Source organism: Hydra vulgaris, chromosome 06 (genome assembly GCF_038396675.1).
Source record: "Hydra vulgaris chromosome 06, alternate assembly HydraT2T_AEP".
NCBI lineage: Eukaryota > Metazoa > Cnidaria > Hydrozoa > Anthoathecata > Hydridae > Hydra > Hydra vulgaris.
Genome location: NC_088925.1, coordinates 1,791,180 through 1,811,079, shown reverse-complemented (window position 1 = coordinate 1,811,079; position 19,900 = coordinate 1,791,180). Strand labels below are relative to the sequence as shown.

Sequence of the window (19,900 nt, the reverse complement as noted above, 5' to 3'; positions counted from 1 at the left end):
ATAATACTGGATTTAAAAATTTTTTGAATAAAAAGTATTTTTACGGGTGCCACAAGGCCCTTTTACATCAAACAGGTTCCTAATATTATAAAAAAAAAATTTTTTCAAAAGTATATCATGTTGGGGCTCAAATGAAGCAAAATTATGTAAAAATTTCAAAAATAATCATTGTTTTATAAAAAGCAGAGATAAAAAAATTATAATTAAAAAAATATTGTTAAATTTCCTTTTTTTGTTATAAATTAAAAAATGTCATTTTCTATTTACTAAAATCTAAAATAATAATATATTTATAAAATGATTCATATTTTTGAAATTTTTATATATTTTTGCATCATTTGAGACCCAACATGACATACTTTTGAAAAACTTTTTTTTTTATAATATTAGGAACCTGTTTGATGTATAAGGGCCTTGTGGCACCCGTAAAAATATTTTTCATTCAAAAATTTTTTAAATCCAGTATTATTTTATTATATAAAATACATTTAGGGGTTGTCAGCTGACATTTTTAAAATAAGTTGTTTTTAACACCACCCTAATATATATATATATATATATATATATATATATATATATATATATATATATATATATATATATATATATATATATATATATATATATATATATATATATATATATATATATATATATATATATATATATATATATATATATATATATATATATATGTTATTACAGTTATTAAGCGAAATTACTATTGCAGTTATAAAGCAAAAAGTTGTTCTTGATTTGATTACCGTTGTCCGGAGAAACAAGAGAATTTTATTCGTCGCTATGAAAACAATTTTTGTCGGCCACGGTATTTTCTGAAATAGATTTGCGGAAGAAAAAATCAGCACCGAAATAAATTATCCATAACAGTTTTCTCAGAATCTTCGATTCATATAGTCTAGAGAGTCTATATATTTAGTTTATACATGTATTAGAGTTGTTTCAAAATTGATAGCTGGAATTAAGGTCAGGGGATCTGTTTTTTCCATAGATTTAATAACATAAAATTAATAGTTATAAATATTCTTTTACTATAGTAATAAACACGTGTGCAACTGTATGTATAATACACATACGTATGTAAAGGCCCTGTAAAGCTGTATATTTATTTATATGAGTACATTTTATATAATAAAATGTACTCATATAAATATATAATATAATTTTGCACATAGGTAATGTAAATGTTTTAAATTATTACAACATCTTATTTGATAGATGTCAGTTTGTTTAGGCAGCTAAGAACTGAAAGCTTTCAGTTTTTATTTGATTAAATTAGAATTTTTTAGTAGAAAGTTTTAAAAATAATTTACTGCATTATCATTTTAATTATTTTTGTTGCTTCTAAAAGTTGTATGAGAGTTATATAGTATGTTAACATAAGACAATAATTTAAACTTGTTGTTTATACTTTATTCATCTAAATGAAGCAATTAGATGAAAAAATGTCTTACCATCAACCCCTCCATAAAATATAAAATGATCTTAGGCAAGCTACAGGTTCCTGGTTCAATGTGTTATATTAGTGGTTCAGTCTAATGTTTACTTTCACACAAATTAATTGTTTTTTTATAATGAAGGGGCAATTGTGGTTGAATTTCATAATGGTAAATACGAAAACAATAAAATAGCAATATTAAAAAAAAATTTTATTTTGGTTTTAACAGAATCTTTGCATACTGCTCATAAAACTAATTAATCATTTCTAATCAACGTTCATTATATGATCAATCTAATCAAATTAATTATAAACTTTTTTAAAAAGCAATTTCAAAACTTAAAAAAAATTATCTTTTCATAAATTTGCATATACATACATATAAATGCATATATATACAGTATATAAATGCATTTAGCACTTTTGTATTATAGGATTTTCATAATAAGATAAAAAAAATTTATTGATCAGAAACTATAAATAAATAAACAAAATAGTTAAATGTAAAACGAACATAAAAAAATAACTTATATTAAATTTGATAAAAAATTTTCATTTCTTTTAAGTAGTTTAGAATTGTTATTAGAAAAAACAAAAAAAATTTATGTTTTTCTACTTTCCATTTTTTAAAAAATTAAAAAATTTTTCAAAAATGGAAAGTAGAAAAAAATTAATTCAACTTTTTATTTTAAAATTGCTGTGAAAATGTATTTTACAACAATTAATTTTTTTTGTTTGTATTTTGTATATAAAATCTGAAGAGTGTAACGCCTCTTCTTATCAAGGCCATGTATACATGTTATATATATATATATATATATATATATATATATATATATATATATATATATATATATATATATATATATATATATATATATATATATATATATATATATATATATATAATATACATATACATATACATATACATATACATATACATATATATATATATACATATATATATATATATATATATATATATATATATATATATATATATATATATATATATATATATATATATATATATATATATATATAACATGTATACATGGCCTTGAAATTATAAATTATGTTAGTGTATTCTACAAATAGAGTGCTCAATGTTCTAAAAGAACAGAGCAATAATAAATTAGTAAAAACACTTATCTAATTTTTGATTACTTCAACACTGTGTTTCACCATCAGTAGGTTCATCAGGAAGAATTCTTCCTGATGAACCTACTGATGGTAAAACACAGTGTTGAAGTAATCAAAAATTAGATAAGTGTTTTTACTAATTTATATATATATATATATTTATATATATATATATATATATATATATATATATATATATATATATATATATATATATATATATATATATATATATATATATTTATATATATATATATATATATGAATTATATTAGTGTATTTTACCAATGATATTCTATGAGTGCTTAATGTTCTTCAAGAGTAGAAATAATAAATTAGTAAAAACACTCATCTATTTATATATCACTCATATCAGGAAGGCTTCCTGATGGAGAAACAAGTTGCCGAAGAAAAAAAATAGATAAGTGTTTTTACTACTTTATTTATGTTTATATTTGTTTAGCACAAAGCGATTAAAAACTTATTGGTGCATACCATCTATTCTTTTCCCTAAATAAGTCACTGTGCTTCATTGCAGTCAAGTCTAGATTTTTATTTCTGTATATAGTTGTGTTGCCTTTATTTTATGCAATATGTTTGTGTGTTTAGATGAAAAATAATGTTTAGTTGTCATGTTAAAGCAAGAAAAGGATCTGAATTATGCAACTGCTGGAGTTCCTATCGTTTTTGTTACAAAGCAAGACTTCTCTGAAAATGATGAATTTCAAAATATTTTCCCTGTATGTTCTTTATTTTTTCCACATTTATAAACAAAATGTTCTCTAATGTTAATATATGTGAAATGTTTGTTTAGCTACCTGCTTCAAAATATAGATACTCTAAATGGTTTGAGTTAGCTGATTGCAATGTGACATCAAATATGCTGAAAAACCCAAGAATTAGAAAACGTAATATTTAAATTTGAGGCATTATAAATGTATATTCATAGAAATTTTTGACTATCTCATGATTTGTTTAACTATCTTATGATTTGTTTTAAGCACCTCAAGGATTCAAGGTGGAGACTATTTTAATGTTAGAAGATGAGGAAAGAAGACAACGAAATGAAAATTCTTGGAAATCAAAAATTGGATTTAGTTCAAAAAAAAAAGATTACAAAAGTAAATTAGAAAACTGGGAGCAATGTGAGGTAAAAATTTTTTTTTCATTTAAAAAATAGAGTTTAAAATTATTATTTTTTAATGTATTTTTCCAAAGTACAATATTGAAAGATATTGTGTATCAAAAGTTTTGGTTTGAAAAAATCATTATGAATTGTTATAGATGAGAAGAATGAGATGAAAGAATTTCATTTGAGATAAAAGGATTTCATATGAGATGAAAGGATTTCATAAATAAAATCATTGCATTTATGAAATCATTGCATTTATGAAATCTTTTCATCTCATATAAAATCCTTTCATCTCATATGAAATCTTTTTATCTCATTTGCATTTTTTTGCATTCACATAGGATATGTATAGTAATAAATTGAAAAAATCAACTCTTTTTTAAAATTGTTATATTGAATGGAACAAATATTTATAATAATTGATTTTTTTTTCATTTTGTTTCTATGCGTATTCTATGCAAATGCGAAGCAAATAAAATAAAATATTTATATGATTACTGTAAATGTTTTTTTTTTGTTATTTATCTTTATTTCATTATTTATGCTTTTAGAATATTTTTTTAATAAACAGTTACATTTTTGTTATTAAAGTATATTATTATAAAAATTTGGTTATCAATTTTTACATTTTTGATTTTGAATTTGAAGTCCTAAAATTATTTTATTCATAAACAATATGTTTTTATAAAAATATTAAGTCTTTATTTTATTTGATTTTACTTATGTGGATATCAAATGTTCTTTTATTTATTTTTATATGTATGATTTTGTTTGATTAGTGTATCAACCTTTCATATCAAGACTTAGCACACCCATATCAAATGAAAGAGTTTCTTAAAATATTGCGAAAATTAGTTCGTGCAGAGCAAATAGAACTTATAGAAAATTCTTTAACGGATTTGTCTTCTGTTTTTTTACCAAAGTAAGTTATTGTGTAAGTTATTCTGTAATATTTAGTTATTATATCAAACTCTAAAAATTATGTGGAGACTAAAGCATAAAATAAATTATGTGAAGTCCAAAACATAAAAAAAGAAGTATAATATAGGGCAAATAATCTAGTTTATAAAAATAAATGTGCAGTTCTGTCTAGTTGTAATGCTGCAATTAAAATATTTTTGTTGAAAGTTTAACTTTTCTTCAGCCAAGAATTAAGGTGACATTTCTACATTCTCTGCTTTTTCTTTTGTTTATTCTAATGCATTTTTAAATATAAAAATATTTCACAGTTCTTAAGTTTCACTTCTTTTAGAAGTTTGCTTTAACAACACTTCTACATATTTCTGTTGATAACTTTATCGTCTCAATATTTACGACTTTTTTTTAATCAAATATTCATCTACTTGATTTATTAAAAACTTCTTGTCATTATCATGCCACACATTTGCTCAAAAACATGGTTTGCAAGGAATGTATTAAGAATGAAAATGCAAAAAAAAAGTTGTTTAGTTTTACAATTAAATTAGGAAATATGTAATAACAATTAAAGAAATAATTATAGTCTCCAGCAGCGGATATTAGTATATTGTATGTATATTAGTCCAGCACTCTAGAATAATTTGTTTATAATCTTGCAGAGATGCAACAAAAAAGAATAGTTCTTTTTTTTCTTTTTTATTGTACCATTAAGAAATGCTTAAAATGTTTAGAAAAATTTTTTAAAATGTATTCATAAAATTTTCTAAAAACATAAATAAAATTGTTTATTATTATTATTTGTTGCAAATTTTTAAAGTATTTTAAATTTTAAAATATTTGTAAAGTATTTGTTTTCCATTTAATTTGACAGTAGATTTATCAATATAGTTTTTTGTTTATCATTTAAAATTTTGTACACTTTAAGTAATTGCACATCTTGACCTAGCCTAATTCAGAAAAGTTTTTTTAAAAATTGTAATGTTTTGGATGTAATGTTTTGAAAATATATCGTTTTGAAAAATACAATGTTTTAAAAATGCAATTTCTGAAGTTGAAACCACTCAAAATTAATAAAAAAATTCTTACTGCTTTACTACAAAGGCACAGTAATAAGGATTAAGCAAGTAAGTCCTGCTTTATAACAAAACAATAGGAACTCCTGCAATTTCATAAAACAATTTTAAAGTTTTTTTTAATTTTTTTAATTTTTATTAAATTTTTTTAAAATTTTGCTTTGTTTTATCTTGTATGAATAATTTTAGATGTCGATATTTGTTTCTCCAACGTAATCTGTTACAAAACCTAAAAGTGAGTATTTTTACTTGTTAAAAATATTAATTTGGTCACAAAAAAAAGTTAAATAAATAAATATATAAATTTTTAATTATTTAATTTTATTTTTTTAGAAGCTTCCACGTTTAGTTCATATAGAACACATTTCGCTGCAGCAGAATAATATAAGTTGTCTTGATGGCCTAGAGCTTCTGAAAGAAACCAATATAAAGTCATTGACTCTGCAAGAAAATCCAGTATCCCTTCAGCCTGATTATCGAAAAAGGTATTTTTTTTTAAAGGTTATAAAGTTTTCTTTTAAATTGTTATAAAGTTATCTTTTAAGTTGTTAATTGTTTTCAAGGCAACACAATTTAGTTTGCCCAAACCCATTTATTGTTAGACCAACAAATTGTTATAATTGGTTGGTGTTACATAAACTAATAAGTTTTGTCAATGCTAGCGTCGTGCTTGTTTTATTAGGCTGATGCTATGTTCGGTTTATACTCCACAGGCTTTACTAAATTTTCCATCGGTCTGAGGAAATTAAGAACAATATTTAGTCAGTAGAACAAACTAGATTTCAGTAGAAAAAACTAAATTTCAGTAGAACAAACTAGATGATTAACTAGAACTTTTTTTAACTATTTTTTTGTTTTATCTACTAAATTATCAGTGTTTTTTGTTTTATCTACTAAACAGTGTAAAAAAATGTTTATGATGTAAAAATATTTTATAAACAATTGAATTATTACTCGCATTTCTGCCTCGGGTCATCATAATTTCTACGATTTAATTGCCATATTGACCCTCTGTTGGTTTTAAAATACCATTAGTGGTAAATTGTATAAAAATTGGGTTTACCCATTGAGCTATTCATACAGGCAACCTAATCCCAGCTTTCAATCGACCTTAATGTTTCTACATAGCAATGAATTGAACTGCAAATTTATAACTGTTGGTTTACCAATGTATTTTTCAAAATTTAGCAATAACTGCGATTCTAACTCAATTATGACAACTTTTCAACTTAACGAACTAAAATGATTTATTTTTGTAATAACTATCAAAATATCAAGTATAAATATTTTAACAAAATATTATTAACAAAAAAAAGTTAACTAACAGCCGACAAGTATTTTAATTCTTAATCAATTTTTAATAAGATCTAAAAAAAATTTTCATTTAAATATTTAAATTATTAAGGTAAAAACGTTTCCTACGGTTTTTGCTAAGGTTTTTGCTTAGACATTTTTATATTACCAAGGTGAATATCATAATCGCAATTAGAACTACATGATTTTTTTAATAAATTTTTTTTAATAGAGTGTTTGTGCTGCTACCAAATCTTGTTTTACTCGATGATTTGCCTCGCACATCCGCCGATTATGATGCGCCAAAACATTCATGTCGATTATTTTAATGACTTTATTTTTAATAATATATAACTGTATATAAAATTATGCTTTCTGTAGTAAATTCGTTTGTAAATAGTAATATTATAATATATTTATTTTTTATTAATAACGCCAATTTCCATGTTTTTTTAATTATATTTTATATATAAAGTATAGACAAAATGTTAATTAAACATTTAAAATAATTAAAATTAAATACAAATATCATGCATACTATTTAAATAAAAGATTCATTTTATTGATAACAGAAAAAATGGAAATGTTTTACAAAATTCTTTGAAAAGGGGAGAGTTGTACCAAAAAAATCTAATGAGACCTTAAAATATAAACTTAGGAACCAGTTTGATGAATTTTAGTCATTGCAAATAATTCTTCTTTATACAACTTTCTTTTAAGGTCAGCGTAAGCACTACAGCAGCGCCGATGTAATGGTAAGTTACAACTCCATGATGTTAGGACTTCGGAATCTAAAATTACCGGTAAATTTAGACGTCATGAGTCAATTTCCCGAGAAATTATGATCAGAGCGGTAAATTAGGACTCTAGAAAGTATGACTCACAGGTCGCAATCAATTACTTTGAAGTCATTCACATTTCATTACATCCAAGTCATTCACATTTAAAATGTTTTGTCTTTATTGATCACCTTAAAAAGTGATTATATAAACCACAATATACCCAAAAATTATAAAATAAAAGCTATAGTTTGATTTTTGCAAAGGAAAGGCCTCACAGAAAAAGAAACGCTACGTGTGACAAGATTGTTCAATAATTTTTGATACGTAATATTGCTGCTGATGTCAGTGAATATGTTAAGGCGGTAGACCACTAATAAAATAAAATCCTTGAAAAATTACGTTTCAGATATTTTTCACATCTAAATTGATTATATTTTACTTTTAATGAGAAAATTAAAAAATAAAGTTAAAAGTTATTTTGGTTTTAGAAATATAATCCCAGAAACCGCATATCGTTGCGGTAATAATATATTTTCAGATTTTCTATAAGAAAAACACTTAAAGATCAAAAAACAAGGCGTTTTTGACCATAGAGACCAAGAAGAGCAAATTATAAAAAAAAGTTTTAAAAGATTACAACCTACAAAAGGTTACAACCGACAGACAGAATAATATTTTCAAAGTTACATTAAAATAAAGATTAAGGCGGCTAAACCCTAAAAATGTAAAAAAAAAAAATTTTTTTTATGCTTTTTCATCTAGTTTAAACATTGCAGATTTCAAAAATATATCAATTTGAGATGAATTATGCGTTCCATTATAAATAAATTTACGTTTGTATGGTATAGGGTGAATAATGTTATCCATAGCAACACCTTAACAACTGTATCAGTTTTGTTTTGCTTGCTAATTTAAACTGCAAAATGCATTTTTCAAATTGTCTTCTTTGTTTAATGGCATTCTATTATTTACAAGTTATAGTTTTGATTTTAATGATGACATTTAAAAAGGAAAAAGCTATGTTGTTTATGTCGTGTTGCATCTGTGTCGATGTCGACACAGATGCTATATTGATTTCTTCCTATATTTTTTTATAAACTCAATAATACAAATAACTGCATGTATTCTTTATATGTTTATAGAGTTATTAAATATAGTTAATAATAAAAATAAAGTATAATCTAATCTAATAGATCTTCATGTACTGCATTAAATTAAAATTGATAAACCTCAAGTAAAAAAAGCTGTTTCGTCATCAAAAATCAGTTTAAATGAATCAATCAATCAATCAATAATTTATTTCTGAAATAAGATTTTACACTCAAGGAAGTTTACAAATAGTAAATTTACTAATATAAAGTAAACACCTGCTAATGTTAATAATATCTAATTCAAATAAATATAATGCTAATTTTCATAATATATAATAAAAATAATAAACTTTATAACATAAAAATAACGATGTTAATAATAACTTTATAACATAAAAATAACGGTGTTAATAATACCACTAATAATAATAACAATAATAATATAATAATAATAATAATAACAATAATAACAAAAATAATAATAATAACAATGATAACAATATTAATATTAGTAGTAATAGTTAAAAGTAGTTAATAATAGTAATGTAAATATTTATAGAAATAACAATAAGCAATAGTAATGACAACAAAATATATGATAGAAATTAAAAAAAATAAATAAATACTAAAGACAACAAAAATTGATAATAGAAATTATAAACACTAACTATATTTTTTAATAAAAAGTAGAATAATCTAGTTTTAAAGGTTGAGAATGAATTGAGAGCTTTTAGTTCATAAGGAAGGTTGTTCCAAGTTTTAATGCTTTGATACTTTATAGATTTATGTCCGTATTTATGAGAGCAATGTTTAGAGACAGACAGGTTTAAATTACTATTGGAACGAAGGTGATAACGAGAGTTGGCACTTTTGGAAAAGAAATTGATGAAAGTTAAAGGTAGGTTATTGTGTTGGTGGTTCCAGACAAATTGGCAGTTTGAAAATTGAATATAGTCACATAGTTTTAATACTTTAGAAGTTAGATAGAGCACATTAGAATTAAATTTAATATTCTGAAAATAAATAATTTTTAAAGCCTTGTTTTGGAGGTGGGATAACCTAATAAGAGCTTGTTGATGGGACTGCCCCCATACTTGGCATGCATATATAAGATGTGAGCCGAAAAGTGTTTCAAGATTAACATAATGGCGAACTTTGGCCAACATACCATTAGATCTAATTAGTTTCATTGCTAAGTCTTCACAGTGGGATAAAAAGGAAAGATTTGAATTAATTTTTATACCAAGATATTTAATTGAGTTAACAGGTTCAATTTTTTTGCCACTTAATCTAAAGTTCATATGTTTATAGATTTTTGTTTTATTTGATTTAAAGATAATAAGTTCAGTTTTGTTAGAGTTTTGAAAAAGTTTGTTGGAGCGAAGCCACTGAACTAGATTGGCAAGATCATGGTTAATGTGTTTGTTAATTTTTTTTAAGGATTTATTAATTAGCATTAGGTTAGTGTCATCAGCAAAGTGGTAAACAGTAGCAAACTTAATGGACGTATGAAGATCATTAATATAAAGAAGGAAAAGCATTGGTCCCAATACTGAACCCTGTGGAACACCATTAGAACATTTTACAAGGGTAGATTTTGAGTCATTAATAGCAACAAATTGTGTTCTATTGTTTAAGTACAAAATAAACCATTTAAGGGGTACGCCTCTGATCCCATAATATTCTAATTTTTTTAACAAAATTGAATGATCTACTGTATCGAACGCTTTCTGTAAATCGACAAATACACCGCATGCAAAATATTTGTCATCGATTGCTTTTCTAATCAGTTCAGTCATTTCAATAAGAGCATGAGTTGTGGAGTGATTAGCACGAAATCAATACTGATGGGTGTAAAAACATTTAAATTTTTCAAGAAAAGCATAAAGCCTAATATGCATTGCCTTCTCAAATAGTTTACCTATATTAGAAAGCAAGGAGATGGGTCGATAATTTGTGAAATCTAGTAAAGAGCCTTTTTTAAATATTGGAATAACTTTGGCAACTTTAAAAATATCTGGGAAAATACCACTTTTAAATGAGTTATTTATAACAGTACAGAGAGGCTTTGAAATAATGTGTGGGACTAGTTTAAGGAGGAATGTAGGTACGCTATTAGGACCAAGACTTTTTTCAGTTTTGAGCTTGTTTGTAATGAGACCAGATATTTCATTTTCAGTAACAGGATTAATAAAAAACGATTTAGCATTTGGAATGTTAAGAAAGTCACTAAATGCGCGTTTTGGGGGTATGGCTTTGCTAAGTACTTTGTTATGTATAGTGCTAAAAAAATTGTTAAATATATTAGATACGGCAGTGTGATCAGTGATAAGATTTTCGTTCAATTTAAGTTTAAAAGATGTATTGTGTGTAGAAGGTCTAATATTAATGATTTCTTTTATTCCCTTCCAGGTGTTTTTAACACTATTCAGATTATTATTAAAATACGTAATAAAGTATGTTTTTTTGCTAAATTTTAATAAATTGGAAATTTTGTTTCTATAAAGTTTAAATTTTTTAAATAATTCATTTTTCTTATAAACATTTTTTGATTTTATAAACTTTTTATAAAGTTTGTTTTTAACTGAGATAGATTTAAGTATTCCATACGTTATCCAAGGTTTTGATTTTAGTTTAATTTGTTGGTTGGTTAGTATTTTGTAAGGAGCATGTCGGTCTAAGATTTCATCAAATGTTTTTAAAATAAAAACCATAGACTTATTAACATCATCATCTTTTTTAATAGAGAGTTCCCAGTTGATATTAGAAATTTCTTCAATAAATAAACTTTTATTAAATTTTTTGAAGCATCGTCTGTAAGTTTTTACTTTTTTGGGGTGTTTGGGTATGCCAGGAATGCAAATAAATTGTGCCATGTAGTCTGAAATTGAAATCGTAAGGTTACCTGAGTATTGATCAGTTGAATGAAAGTTTGTGAATATGTTGTCAATCAGCGTTTTAGATGTAGCCGTTATGCGTGATGGTAAAATTATAGAAGGGCTCAGTGAGTAAGAAGTTAAAGAATCAAGATATGTAGAAACAGGGTTAGATTCATTGTGACTTAATAGATCCATATTAAAATCACCCATTAGAAAGATCTTTTTTTTTTCGTTACTTAGCTTTTCAAGTAGAGGAGTTAAGTGGGAAGAAGTAAACTCATGTTGATTCATTGAGGGATGACGATAAATGCAGCCAATTATTTTGTTTGATTCACAAGGTTTTTCGATTTCAACAAAAATAGACTCTAAATATTTAGATGAGTAAATCATAAGATCATTGCGAACTACGTAGTTTAAATTTGAGCGTAAGTATAAAAGTGCTCCTCCTTTTTTAGCCTCAGTAGGACAATGCTCAATATTAAACCCGTTTATGTATATATCAGTTATATTTGTATCGTTTATATATAAATTAGATTCTGTAATACCTATTGCTAAGGGAAAATTATTAAGAGAGCTGATAAGACTACAGAGTTCGTCAATGTGGAATGGTAGAGAAGCGATGTTAAGATGAATATATAGTTCCGAATTGGGGAGGATAGTTTTATTGAGATCAATAACGTCATAGTATTTGCAATTAACAGAACTGGGAAATATATTTAGATCTTTAAAGATCTTTTTATGATTACTTGGAGTCTCAAAAGAGTTTAATGAACTAGTAGGTATATTCTTACATAATAATGTTGATTTAAGCTCCAAGTTGGAAATCGAGCTGAACGCCATACTCTTAGATAAACAACTATAACAATAAAAATCTGACGAGTCATTTGAAAGAAGATTATAAGAGTACGCATTAATATGAGTACACTTTGCATGGACCCATGAGTTACACAGATCACATTGGATTGCTCTTTGATTATCAGTTATATTTTTATGACAAGTATTGCAGAGAGATTTGAATGCCATAATCTTTAGAAAAAATATTTTTATGTATATGCAGTATTAACTAATTAAAGTGACTAAAGTGTAAAATAGAGGTTTAAAAAATAAATGCAAAGTAAAAGACTAAATTTAATAATTTAAAACTTGGGTAACCGTTAGCGTGAGTAATCGAAAATAATTTTTAAAACAATACAAAAAAATAAGAACAATGATAGAAAAAAAGAATCACATTAAAGGTAATTAAAAGCTAACTTTTATAAAATTAAACAATCAAAATAAATTAAAATTAGACAAACCACGAACTAATGTTAAAAGTAACTATGACAACAATAAATATCGAATATAAAAAAACTAATACTATAATAATATCTAGTATATTAATAATATAAACTAATAATAATATAACTACTGTTAACTGTTACTAATAATAATATTATTAACAAAGATACTAGAACAATAACAAATAAAAATAAGTCAATAATAAATAAGTTTATAAAAATATAATATTAAAAATAATGTAATATATTAAATAACTAGGTATCAAACGAGGACTAATAATAAATACAATTAACTATGAATAAATAAAATAATGCGAGAAAATAAATAATAACATAATGACTGAAAAATAATAACTAATGAATTATAATCATGATTACAAGTTATATCGTAAAGAAAAAAGAAAATTATCTAAAACAAAAAATAAAGAAATAATAAAAAATAAAAAATCTTCTAAGACTACTTTTTCTTCTTTCTTTTTTAATTGATTATTAAATTCTTCTTATCTTTTTCTTCTTTTTATTTCACTTTTTAATCACTTCTAACTGTTAACGAAAGTAATTCAAACTTCTTTATAATAGTTCACTTAGGAATACTGCATAGTTGTCTTCAACTTTTAAGTAGATTACATAGATTGTGGTGACAAGGTCACTGTCAGCCTTGACCGGATAAAAATATTGGGACTCTTGCATAACCTTAAACTAGAATATATCTTTTAATTGGAGTTATAATTTTTACTCGTCTCCTGAGATAAAAAATAAAAACATTCAAGAAGTCAATTTATGTGCTGTAATGAGTTTTCGCGAGATTGGTTTTGCCCTCGAACAGCAAAGAGCCAGTGTAAATGGCAAAGAGATAAACTTGAAGGTATACAAGTACAAGATAAGGTATACAAGTACAAGATAAAATTAAAGGTAAAACCTACAAAGCACATTTAAATTTGCCTCTAGCAATAAACAAAGATATTGAAAGCATCTTTAACGATCTTGGCTCTGAAAATCTTCTATAAAAATGCTTACATGTGTTTACCCAATATCCAAATGAAGCTTTAAACCAATTAGTTTGGAATAAGTGCTTAAAGTCTCATTTTGTGTCACGAACTGTTTAAGAGATAAAAGTATATTTTGCTATCATTAAATGTAATGGGTAATTAAAAAGGCGTTATTGAACTTAATAATGTATTTAAACTGTTAAATTTGACTGCTGGGAAATACTTTAGCTGCTATGCAACAAAAAAGGACAATTCTTGTATCAAGCAAATTTCTTTTGACAAAAAAAACAAAAAAACAAAAAAAACAAAAAAAAACAGAGGGTGAAACTTATAGTTCTAGGGCACACTAGTTTCATATTTTTATACTATTTATTTCATTTTTCATTTTTCTCAGAAATAAGTTTTTGTTATGTTCACTTGAATTCAAATGACAATTATTAGTACTTTTATTCAACCGATTGATTTGAAATTTTCACAGAGTTTTCTTCAATATTGGAACTAGGTTCTGAACTAAAAACAACTATTTAGAATAAGCAGAACTTGTTTATTAGCACTTTATTTTTCTATAATGACCTGATATTTTTTAATGCTTAAAAAGAATTGTCAACCATTATGGATTGATACATTTTTTAATTTTGATTTTAGTTCAGAACCTTCTTTACTACTTTATCTATATGCTGTCAAAATTTGGTTCAATTACTACTTATAGATTCTCAGAAACTAATGTTTGAAATTTGATACTTTTTTGATAATTTTTGCTGACACAGATTTTTTTTATTTTTTATCAAATATATTAACTGTAGGGGAGACCGGGGCTAGTTGGCTCGGTTTTTACTCTATGAGCTCTGTAGCCCTAACAGTACATTTTTTTAAAAATATTAAAGTGTAGTCTTAAAGAGTATGGATTAGGGTATCTTATAAAATTTGCATTCATTTAAAAAAAAAAATTCTTGGGGCCTTTCCGGACCCTCAAAAAAAAAAAAAAAATTGCGCCAACTTACCCTACCACGGGGTAAGTTGGCGCAAACTATAAAAATGATTATTAATGCACTATTAAGTGCAAAATTAATAGAAATTTTTTTAAAATTAATTTTTGCAACAATTTTATGCCAAAATTTAATATTACTTTTAGCTGGTACCAAATATCAGTCCGTTTAAAAGCCAAACAGTAACCTACCTTTTATCTGTGGAAAAAAAAACTAAACAAAATTAATTTTTAATTTTTTTGTAAGAATAAATATTTTCAATATTGTTAAAAATAAAAAAAAATAATTTTATAAAAATAAATATTTTTTTCCATAGTAAATGCTATGAGCCAACTTACCCCGTAAAAGATTTGTCAACTTACCCCGAAAGCATTTTTTTAATAAACAGTCTATAGATCCTGAAAAACGGCAGCTTTGAAAAAAAAGTCTGACTGGATATAGTAAACCAATTGTGACTGGAACTTTTAAAATAATTTTTTTTTCATACGACTAAATATTTTCTTTGTAAAGTAAAAAGGAAGCGATGTTCTAAAAGTTACGTTTTTGTCCAAAAAACGCATAATTCTCAATATCTCCTATGCGCATGCGCGAATCCTGACAATACTACAGTGAATGATGAAATGGTCAATGAGGAAGTTTCTGAGTAATTTGTGTCACTTTCTGATGAAAGGCTCTAAAGATAAACGCAGTTCGTCAACTTACCCCTGCGGCCAACTAGCCCCGGTCTCCCCTAAACTTAGTGTTAATACGACAACTTTGTTTTACTTTTATTTTTGACTATTTTTATTAAATTCTATTTACAACTTTTATACAGAAACAAAAATTCTCGAGGGCGTAATTATATGCAAAAATAGCTTATGACTTGACTAATAAATTACATCAATTAACTTTAAAACTATTATGATAAGAATTTTATAAACGTAACAATAAAGTTTCATAACGATCAGTTATTATCACATCACCCCAAGAACTGAAGTTCTTAAGTAACATAGTCATTTAAATATGTCGGCTTTCTCCTTTCTCTGGTTGATCGTCTGATCGCTGGTAATAAATTATCGACGATTTCTCTGCCGTCAGCTTCCTCCTCAGCATCAACAACTGTTTCTCCAGTTCCTTCCTCTCGTGCATCAAAAGTGTCTAAATCTTCTAAATCACTTTCATTACTGTCAACCTTTTTACTGATAACAATTTTACTTGAAGCGTTTGAAGAATTTGAGGCAGGAGCTAATCTCACGTCTCGCACGTGTCTTGGTACACCATCAACTTCAATATCTGTGTTTGTGAGTATGTCAGTTACAGTACTAATTTTCCAAACTGAAGTGCACTTTGCATCAGCGGGGCGAAGATAAACTTTTTCTTCAAGTCTATAAGTTGTCATAACTTGTCGTGATCTTTCCTGAGTTTCAGTGTTTTTCTCCTCTTGAATCGTTTGTTCCCACCGTTGGTGTTGCATTGTACCAAAACACCGCTACTAACGGACATATTTGTGCCCTCACAGCTGTTCGTTTTACTGTGCAGTGGTTACGCTCCACAATCTCATTTCCTGATGGTCTATATGCACATCTATACTTCTTTTTTACACACCATTTTTCACATATGTTTGAAAATTCACTAGACTTAAACACCGCTCCATTATCCATTAACAGTTCTTGCGGTGGGCCAAGCTCCTTTAATACGGATTTCAATTGACTTACTACATTTTTAGTATCTTCGCAAGGTAACTTTCTCCAACCAACTTGGAGTACTACATTTTTGGTATCTTCGCGAGGCAACTTGGTAAACAGTCAATCATTGTTAAATATGGCGACCCTTTATAGTGAGTCACATCACAAGCAATTCGATACCATGTGTCTGGTACATCTAGCACTCCATTTTCCCATTTTATTGGCACTGGATCAATTGAATTATATTGAAAATTCTTCAACATCTTTTCTTAATACGTGCGGAAGTCTTCGTTGCACTGTAAACATTGTCCGATTAACGCCAAAATGATGCTTTGAGTGACAATTACGAATTTTTTCAGCAATACTTACTCCACATAGCTCTTTAGTATTTCTTTGTGAAAGCTCATTTAACCAAGTCTTTGGAACTCTTGTCAACACGTCAGCTTTGTTTTTGGAAGACGGAACCCATTTTAACGTAATGTTTATATTATATTCTTTTATTAAGCCTTGCAATAGAGAAAGTCTTCTTTTGATAAGCATTTCTGATAATGCATTTGATGGAATCCTATGATTTTCAGTCAGCATACTTTTTAGCCATCCATGAACTGTTACTGAATCAGTGAATACTGACAAATGCTTTATATCCCACTTAGTAGCTAGGTTTATCCCACCCATCACAGCATCTAATTCAGCAATATTAATATGCATAACATCATTTATACTTCGAAGCCAGGCTGCATCCTTAATTATTACGCCATGGTATTCTATAGCAACCCCTATTGCCATGCTGCTAGCATCACACCACAATGTTGCTCCATTTTGAATCCCTTTAGCATTCCATTTCTCTTTTACAGAATCGCAAACTTCTAATCGGCGCAATATTTCGATCAACCATGACTGAGCTTGATCTCCGATTAGATCATCCCAATCATTTCCTTGACTATGACGTTTTATAAAACTGCAGGCAATTCTGAACCAGTGTTACTTTTTCAGTTTTGAAAAATCTTGTGACTTTGGAATGATGTTTCCCCGTTTCCAACAAAGCTCCTTTTTTTCATTTCTAAACGGTTGCAAACCCAACACTCGTGCAGTATCACATTGCACCGGCTCTTTTGTTTCCAATCCATAACACGCTAAATGATTTACGACCTTTTCAACTGTTGTCTTTTCCAAATTAACAATTATGTTGTCAATGTAGTCGTCGGTTGCTTCACTAATACCTGCATTGAGGTTCAACACATTGCCTAAGACTGAAGACATTATTTTTGGGGCAGAATTTAACCCAAAACCAAGACGTGTAAGATAGTATTTTTCTTCTTTGTAGACTAACCTCTGATGCTCCCACAAACTCAGATCGATATAAATTTGCATATAGGTGCATCTAAGATCAAGCGTTGCAAATTTGTCACCAACAGTTCTCCATTTTCTAACCTTTTCATCACATGCGTCACTTGAGGCATTATATGAATTAACATACTGATTCAATTCGCGAAAATCCAGAACAGGTCGTATCTTTCCTTTACTTTCCTGCTTAACAGCCATTAACGGGACAATACCTATTGTACTTTTTTCTTCTATGTTGCATGGTTTTAACCAGCCATTTTTTACCCATAAGTCGATCTTGTCATTAAATTGATGTAACAACTGGGGTTTTACCTTGTGCTGCGCGACAGAATTTCTCAGTTGTGGTTGACCTTGTTTCCATTTATATTTAGCAGTCCACTTTGTACCATCAAAATAAGCATCAAAATCCTTGTCCTTTATACCAACAGCTTGTTTCTCTGCATGAACTGAAACAAAACCAAATTCAATTTTTCCATTGTAAAAATGCACTCCTCCATAACGATTAATGACATCCATACCAATAATAGCATCAATACCGTTGACAACACTTTTCAGAATCATTACTGATGTTTTGAGCTTTTTTCCTTCAATAATCAATGTTACTGTAGCTACTCCCTCCGTTTTCACAAATTCTCCATTAACAGGCAACAACATTAGTTTGTTTCTTCTGATGCGAACTCCGGCTTTCTGAGTCATGTTGTTTGAAATAATAGTTCCAGTGCTTTTCCTGCAAAGGTGTTCACCTGCACAGTGCATATTGGAAGCACCGTTTGTTGTTTAGGGAAGCAGCTGGTGCTGGCGATTCCAAGATTTGAGTTTCCCTGATGCAACGAACAAAAGGTTGCAATGTGTCCATATTCTCCACATATAAAGCATTTTATTCCATCGCTAACAATTTGATTAGTAAAGTCATGAGCTATTTTTGAAATACAAAAATAGCTCATGACTTTACTAATAAATTACATCAACTAACTTTAATAATATTATGACAAGAATTTTATAAACGTAACAATAAAGTTTCATAACGATCAGCTATTATCACACTTAGTCTAGGGACATTTTTATTGATTTTTGAAGAATTTAGTAAAAAAGGGCTAGAGCCACCTATATTTATCACGATAAGTCTCACTTATGATTTGTAAATTAGCTTATAAATTAATCAATTAAAAACTCCTATCAGTTTATGTCAATCGTTGTTACTACTAAATAAATATCAAGTATATAAAAACTAAAGTTATTATGCAACATAATAGATGTCCTCATTATATATTTTTTTTCAAAACTTATTTTCAGAGCTTCTTTGTTTGCAGCATTCATGCTTTAGCTATGTAACTTTAACTGTTATAATTTCCTAGTTGAACAATTAAAAAATTTTCTTTAAGGGATCAGACATGTTTAGAAAGCCACACAACTTTTCTATACTATGTTATTATTTGCCCATTTTTCAAAAAACTAATATTGCACATAAATAAACATCAAAAGTTCATTGTTGCTGGTTTGCATATAGTTTTGGTAGAACAAAACTTCTGCTAACAGTGTCAAGATACAAATGAAATTAGAAGACAGTGTTATAAACCATATTGTTTTGAGCATCATAAAAAAATTACAATTTAAAAGTTAGATTTGTAAAAAATTTTTGAAAGCGAATAATGGCAGGTATTATTTCATCTCATATGTTAGTGTTTATAAATATGCAGCAGTCATTTGTTCACATTGAATTGATCTTAATGAGCAGAACTGTTATTTTTATTTACAAAACCAATATTTACAATTTTTACAAAAGATTTAGTACTGGATTTTTGCTATGCTACATCCAAATTTTGGTTTATGCAGACAAAACATTTTCTTCAGCTGCATTGTTTGTATATTG

General features: G+C 26.8%; 2 protein-coding genes across 2 annotated transcripts; one reads left to right on the top strand and one right to left on the bottom strand.

Annotated features, from left to right (window-relative positions):
- Nucleotides 1-828: 828 nt before the first annotated feature.
- On the top strand, nt 829-7,442 carry LOC100213971 (acidic leucine-rich nuclear phosphoprotein 32 family member A). Its single transcript, XM_065798936.1, has 8 exons — nt 829-984; nt 3,212-3,342; nt 3,417-3,510; nt 3,604-3,752; nt 4,514-4,656; nt 5,915-5,960; nt 6,059-6,210; nt 7,251-7,442. The coding sequence occupies exons 2-8, from the start codon at nt 3,235-3,237 to the stop codon at nt 7,345-7,347; spliced, it is 789 nt and encodes a 262-aa protein (XP_065655008.1). The 5' UTR covers nt 829-984; nt 3,212-3,234; the 3' UTR covers nt 7,348-7,442.
- A 9,484-nt stretch (nt 7,443-16,926) lies between these two features.
- LOC136081104 (uncharacterized) lies at nt 16,927-18,726 on the bottom strand. The gene is made up of 2 exons (XM_065798387.1): nt 17,672-18,726; nt 16,927-17,626 (listed from the first exon to the last, which is right to left on the bottom strand). The coding sequence occupies exons 1-2, from the start codon at nt 18,724-18,726 to the stop codon at nt 16,927-16,929; spliced, it is 1,755 nt and encodes a 584-aa protein (XP_065654459.1).
- Nucleotides 18,727-19,900: the final 1,174 nt, after the last annotated feature.

Excerpts from the sequence above, each read along its gene's own strand:
- LOC100213971 (XM_065798936.1), top strand. The coding sequence starts at position 3,235 with ATGTTAAAGCAAGAAAAGGATCTGAATTATGCAACTGCTGGAGTTCCT. Across the intron at positions 4,657-5,914 it reads TCTTCTGTTTTTTTACCAAA|ATGTCGATATTTGTTTCTCC; the intron begins GTAAGTTATTGT and ends GAATAATTTTAG. Across the intron at positions 5,961-6,058 it reads ATCTGTTACAAAACCTAAAA|AAGCTTCCACGTTTAGTTCA; the intron begins GTGAGTATTTTT and ends TTATTTTTTTAG.
- LOC136081104 (XM_065798387.1), bottom strand. The coding sequence starts at position 18,726 with ATGACTCAGAAAGCCGGAGTTCGCATCAGAAGAAACAAACTAATGTTG. Across the intron at positions 17,627-17,671 it reads GATTTTTCAAAACTGAAAAA|TCAAGGAAATGATTGGGATG; the intron begins GTAACACTGGTT and ends AAAACGTCATAG.